Raw genomic sequence first — 5,753 nt, 5'->3', positions numbered from 1 at the left:
TTCATTTCAGATGAAATGAACGAAAACTAAAAAAGTTTTCATTTGTTTCATCAAACAAAACACATTTATATGCTATTTTGGATTCAGCCATTGGCGTGCTCTGGAGGCAGGGCGCATGACGTCATATAACACCGCACGTGTTGGGCGCCGCCATCTTGGTGTATATCTAGGTATACACCAAGATGGTGGGGCCAATATCGGCGTGTGAGGTCACCTGACGCCACGCATGCATGGCGTCATGTAACGTCATGCTCCCTGCCTCCAAGATGGTGGCACGCATTCAGAGAACACGCTGGTGGCCAACATGGCCGCCGCACATTCTCAAACAAATTATTATTATTATGTGTCTGAATACAATACAGACCCCTGGCTTCATTTACATGTAGCCCGGGGTATGTGTTCTGTTTTTTATTTTTACTTTTCTAGATGCACTTACTTGAAAAAAGGGGTCAGCATGACGACCTGACACTTTATTTTTATAGACTCTATTGTAGTTTGACATTTATTGTTTACCTTCTGTTGTTTTATTTGATAAGAATACTTCTATTGTGCCTACAAGTTTAATACCTTTGAATAAAAGTTTTATTTTTATCACACTTTTTAATATGTTTCTTTGCGGCTTAACAAAATAGGAGTCTTTAAATGGTGCATATATTGGGGGAAATGGGTGTGGTTACGGGGGCGTGGCCACTAAAGGGTGTGGCCACTGAGGGGCGCTGTAAAGCTTTCTCGCACAGGGCGCCTAAAGGCCTAAGGCCGGCCCTGTGTGGAGGAGCAGCATTGTATTAGGACTACAGAACACCTCACAGAACACCTCACCCTCTTCTCCATAACCAAGAGGAGAGGCATTTTGTAGTCCACAGGGAGAGCTGCCACAATGCTTACTGATAAGTTAACTTCCTGTTCTATCTGCCTTTGCTATCAGCTCACAAGATTTTTGGCAGAATCAACCATAATGTTTCTGCACTGATGTAGCATAAAGCTTCTAGTAGTATATTTAACAGCAAATGAAGTAAGTTTTTAGCCCTCGTTCACACCATGTAACATCGCAGAGGTGCTTGAGTATTGGGAACACTGCTATCCCTATAGGCAGAATTTTATAACTGGGCTAATTGTTTATTTTTTGGAAATGTTTAGTTGCTAATGTGCTTTAACAATGAACTGAATTTTGGAAGCCGTGCAAAAAAAAAAAAATGAAGGAAAAAGGCAAAGGACTAGTCACCAGTATTGCCTCTGGTCGCCCTGCAACAGATCTTTTACTAGGGATGTACCGATACCGGTTTTTCGGCATGAAGTACGAGTACCGATATTTTTTTTCTTCAGTGTTTGCCGATACTGGAAGTCTCATTAAGGAAGCCGGCCGCCGTGTAATGACTTGCCGCCCAGCTTCCCGATTGGCCGGGAAGCCAGCTCCATGCTCCCTCATCACCAGGTGACGAGGGAGCATGGAGCCAGTTTTCTGGCCAATGACTCACCGACTGGCTTCCTAATTGGTCGAGAAGCTGAGTCATTACATGCTGCCTGGCTTGCTTATTGGCCGGGAAGCCGGCTCCATGCTACCTTGTTACCAGATGCCTATCCCGATACCAGAACTTCCGGTATCAGGAAGCCAGGCGGCGAGTCATTACACACTGTTTGGCTTCTCGCTTGGCCATGTCACCAGGGAGCTAGCTTCCCAGCCAATCAGTAAGCTGGGGGGCAGGTAATGACTTGCCGCCCGGCTTCCTGATTGGCCAGCTTCTTGACCAATTAGGTAGGCAGAGGGCGAGTCATTACACGCTGCCCACCTTCCTGATTGGCCGGCTCCAAGTGCCGAGGGAGCATTGAGCCGGCTTCCCAGCCAATCAGGAAGCAGGCAGCGAGTCATTACTCACCCCCCAGCTTCCTGATTGGCTGGGAAGGTAGCTCCACGCTCCCTGGTGACCAGGCCAATGGAAGCCAAACAGTGTGTAATGACTCGCTGCCCGGCTTACTGATACTGGAAGTTTTGGTTTCGGGATAGGCATCAGGAGCATTTGGGTAATTACTCTCCCAAATACCCGGTATCGGCACCGATACAAGTATCGGTGCATCCCTATTTTTCACCACTGCTGACTTACCATGCCATATTCTGTGCTGTGTCTCTGTGTAGAGGCACCTCTCTTAGTAGAGGCGCCTCCAGTAAGGAAAATGGTGACCAAATCTCCTAATCAGATGCATCAGTGCCTTAGATCTCACTCAGCAGACATGAGGCTGTAGGTACATGAGTACCTAGACAACCTCACATACAAATTCACTTCTATTTTTCAGGAGATATTATTTAGCAAGACTACATTTTTTGGGGTGCTAGCTAGGCATAATTAATATCTCTAAATGTTCCCTGTAACAGCATTTTGTTTTTCAAATTTTAATTCAGTTTTACTTGAAAGCTCTGTTATTGTCAGGTCTGTTTTTTAGAATTTTACCCTCTCAACCTCTTCACTTTGTCTCTCTGTTTCGTGTCTTTAGGTCACCTTGTATTGGACGCAGACACGGCGCACAATGTATTTGTGCTTAGTGTGGGAGCTGTACATCCCTCTTCAGTAGTGAGTGTGACTCTGCAAAGTAGCAGAGAGCTGCAAACTCTTCCAGGAGGAGCTGTGCGTGTGACCCTCAACTCCACCCTTACACCCTTGGCCCTGAATCCAGGGGATCCTAACGAGCATGGGGATGGTCTTTCTGACGACAGGTTGTGCTCATGGTATTTTTCTGTTCTGTGTACTGGTCTTTCTGGTGTCATCTGTAATACAAAAGCTGTCCTATCCCTCACTGTACTTGAATCTCCTAATTTCTGTGCTATCTGTTCTTCTTCTACCACATATTCATTCTGTAGTCACAACCTTTTGTAGCTTTGTTTGACTGTAGTGCTCAAAAATGAAAACCAAGCACTAAAGAACCTGATAGACCTTTGAGAGGAGGTATATTTGAAAAGATTTTCCAGCATTCAGTGCCACAGAAATATAAAGAGCTTAGTATCTAGGACATTTATTCTTGGGTTACACAAGTTTTTATTTTGTTCTGTTTAGAGCTTTGGTTGCAGAAGTAGTCTGACCTTTTGCTCTGCTTGAGCCTTATAAAACATTATTTTTATTTTCTGGAACCTATTTGTTATAGTCTCCGCTTTTAAGTCATTTAAAAAAAAACAAAGTTAAAGACCGCTACTCTGTAGCAGTCTTCATTGTACCTCTCATTTTCTTATCTGTTCTGTCAACATTAAAGCTTAAGGCACCTTGGCCAAATTCTCAGTAAGGAAACATGAATTTTATATTGTGATAAGTGATTGTTTTCATTTACTGATGCATGCATCCTACAGTACACTCTCCTTGTGTTAGATGGAATTAGGTCACAATACACCTATGTGGCTATGATAATAAGGTATGCACTTTGAAGACGTTTCTTTGTTCTTTGTCTTACAGTCCGGCCAGTTGTTTTGGGAGTGTGAGCGGAGCAGGGGTAAATTCCTGGGTGCTGCTTCCAGATTCATCATCCCAGTTACTGCACTCTTCACATCCCCGATCTCTTTCTACTGCTCTCACTGGCATGGCCACGAACCCACAGCGCTATCAGCTTTCTTTCCGCTTACAAGTTCAGGGACCTTGCCTTCTGGCAGGTGAGTATTTTACTTGTAAACTATTATATAAGGATAAATCACACGAGATTCAGTAACACATATACTGTAGTTATATATATATATGTGTATGTATGTATGTGTATATACACACACTCCAAGGGTAATGTTACTTATGTTACTTCTCCTCTTGTACAGGTATAGAGAGTCCATCCCATGCTCTCCGTGCTGATGCAAGCCCTTTTGCACTCTCAGCTTCCTCTATCTGGATTAGCTTGGCAGAAGAGTATAAGTGTGACCGTGCTTTGGAAATTATCCTGCATCTTAGTGGTAAGTAATAGAAAAAAATCATGGTTTGGGCATTGGTAAGCTCATAGTGGAAAACAACTTCATAGGCGTGTTTAAAGGAGAACTATAGCAAAACCTTTTTTTTGGCTCCAGTTCTCTTTTGGGTCACAGGAGTACATTTTGTAATGTACTTCTGTGACCCAAAGTCAGCATATAGTGGACTATTGCATATTGTCGGGATCCAGCCTGCTGCCTGATTGACAGCTGGCTCTGGCTCTCTACAGCCAGAGCCAGCTGTGCCCACCCCCTGTCTGTCCCTCCAATAAGCACTGGAGGAACAGAGAGGGGAGGGGGGAATTCCTGCGGGGAATGGCGACTGACAGTTATTGGTCTCTGCAAGGAGAAGTCGCAAGCTGAGGGATCAGATTTTTGTGATCACTCAATTCTTAAGCTATAGAGCTGGCGTGTGACAGCTGCAGTGTCATGCACCAGCTCAAACTATTGGGAAGAGTACATTTTTCTCTCACAACAGTTGTCCTTTAAATGATCGTGGCTATTTCAATTGGATAGGACCTAACTCTAAAGCTGTCGTTTCACAGACAAATGCCTGTGGTGGTAGAATAAATGAGCAATCCATTTTGCCTTTTTTTTTTTTTTTATTCTTTAGCAGTTGCATACACCACTGCGTGCGTTGACAGCATTCAAGAAAATGTAAACATTCACTTTCAATTGGCTTAACACTTTACAGGTGTATAGAAAAAAAGGTGTGCAAAGTCATTTAAGGTGGCCATACATGGCTTGATTTTCTCTTGTTCAGACTGTTAACAGCATGGATGGAGGAATCTCCACTGCAAGTTATTGTATTCAGGCATTCGTGGCTTCTTGAATACAATGGTGCTGCCAAAAAGTGATTTTATTTCCTGATAGAATGCAGTCACTGGTCAGCTGATAATTTTCCACCTGGCTCAGTTGATTTGATTTATTTTTTTTGTTATTTTTACATCCAATTTTGTTGAGCTGAGTGGCGCTTGCAGGGGCACCCATGACTTTGAATTTTGGCTAATTTAGCTGGGAATAGAGCTGTCTATGGCCAGCTTTTAGTTCCTTTCACACAGGCATTCCGATCAGGTCCACCTGTCAGTTTTTCAGGCGATCTAATCGGAAGTCCCAGTTTTAGTCTATATGGTGGTCTATACAGGTATCCATTTACATCTGTTTACACCCAATTCTGATCAGGTCTGGAAAACCAAACGGAACAGAGTTCCATTTTGGCATACCTGATCAGGGGTATTTTGATATAAACAGACACATTTTAATTTACATCTATCTCCACATAGACCTAACATGGGTCCGGTACATACATGGACAGACGCAGATGTCTCAACGAAACTGCTGCTATCAGCAAGGAATCTGTGCACAGATCCCTGCTGATTGGCACAGACAAGCACCTGTGTCAAAGGGGCCTTACAGTTTATTTCTAAAATCTGCCACAGCCTGAGTAGAAAAACATGTGCCCTGTCAGCATTCTTTAGAGTGGCACCTTTGCTTTCTGTGTGGAAGCAGTGATCTTTTTCCAGAGGTCTGACATCCTCCTGAGCCGGGGCATTCCATTCGGCAGGGAGCATGAGCTCTGCTAATTGGAGAGCTTTAGGGGGTGTGACTTGGACCACTGCAATGAGATCACTACATCCCCACAGAGACAAGGGTCCCACTCTGCAGCTGCTGTCAGGGGTCAGGCTTTTCTACTCCTGTGGCAGCTTTAGAAAGAAAACAAACTGTGCGACTGTGAACACCTTTTTGTTTTGATGCACCTGGAATGTATGTTGGTGTTTTTTTTTTTTTTTTTAATTCTTTATTTTTTAAACAAGGTGATCCAAAA

The 5,753-nt window shown here is 43.7% G+C and overlaps 1 protein-coding gene across 1 annotated transcript in view; it reads left to right on the top strand.

Moving 5' to 3' along the window:
- Window positions 1-5,753, top strand: part of VWA5B2 (von Willebrand factor A domain containing 5B2) — a 32,975-nt gene that overhangs the window by 4,903 nt on the left and 22,319 nt on the right. The window contains exons 3-5 of the mRNA XM_018576548.1: window positions 2,488-2,719; window positions 3,435-3,628; window positions 3,785-3,916. Coding sequence (XP_018432050.1) covers window positions 2,488-2,719; window positions 3,435-3,628; window positions 3,785-3,916 — 558 coding nt within the window. The remainder of the gene's footprint in view (window positions 1-2,487; window positions 2,720-3,434; window positions 3,629-3,784; window positions 3,917-5,753) is intronic.

The sequence above is a fragment of the Nanorana parkeri genome, unplaced genomic scaffold (assembly GCF_000935625.1).
Source record: "Nanorana parkeri isolate BGI_ZX_2015 unplaced genomic scaffold, ASM93562v1 scaffold69, whole genome shotgun sequence".
NCBI lineage: Eukaryota > Metazoa > Chordata > Amphibia > Anura > Dicroglossidae > Nanorana > Nanorana parkeri.
This window is presented reverse-complemented; position numbering and strand designations above follow the sequence as displayed.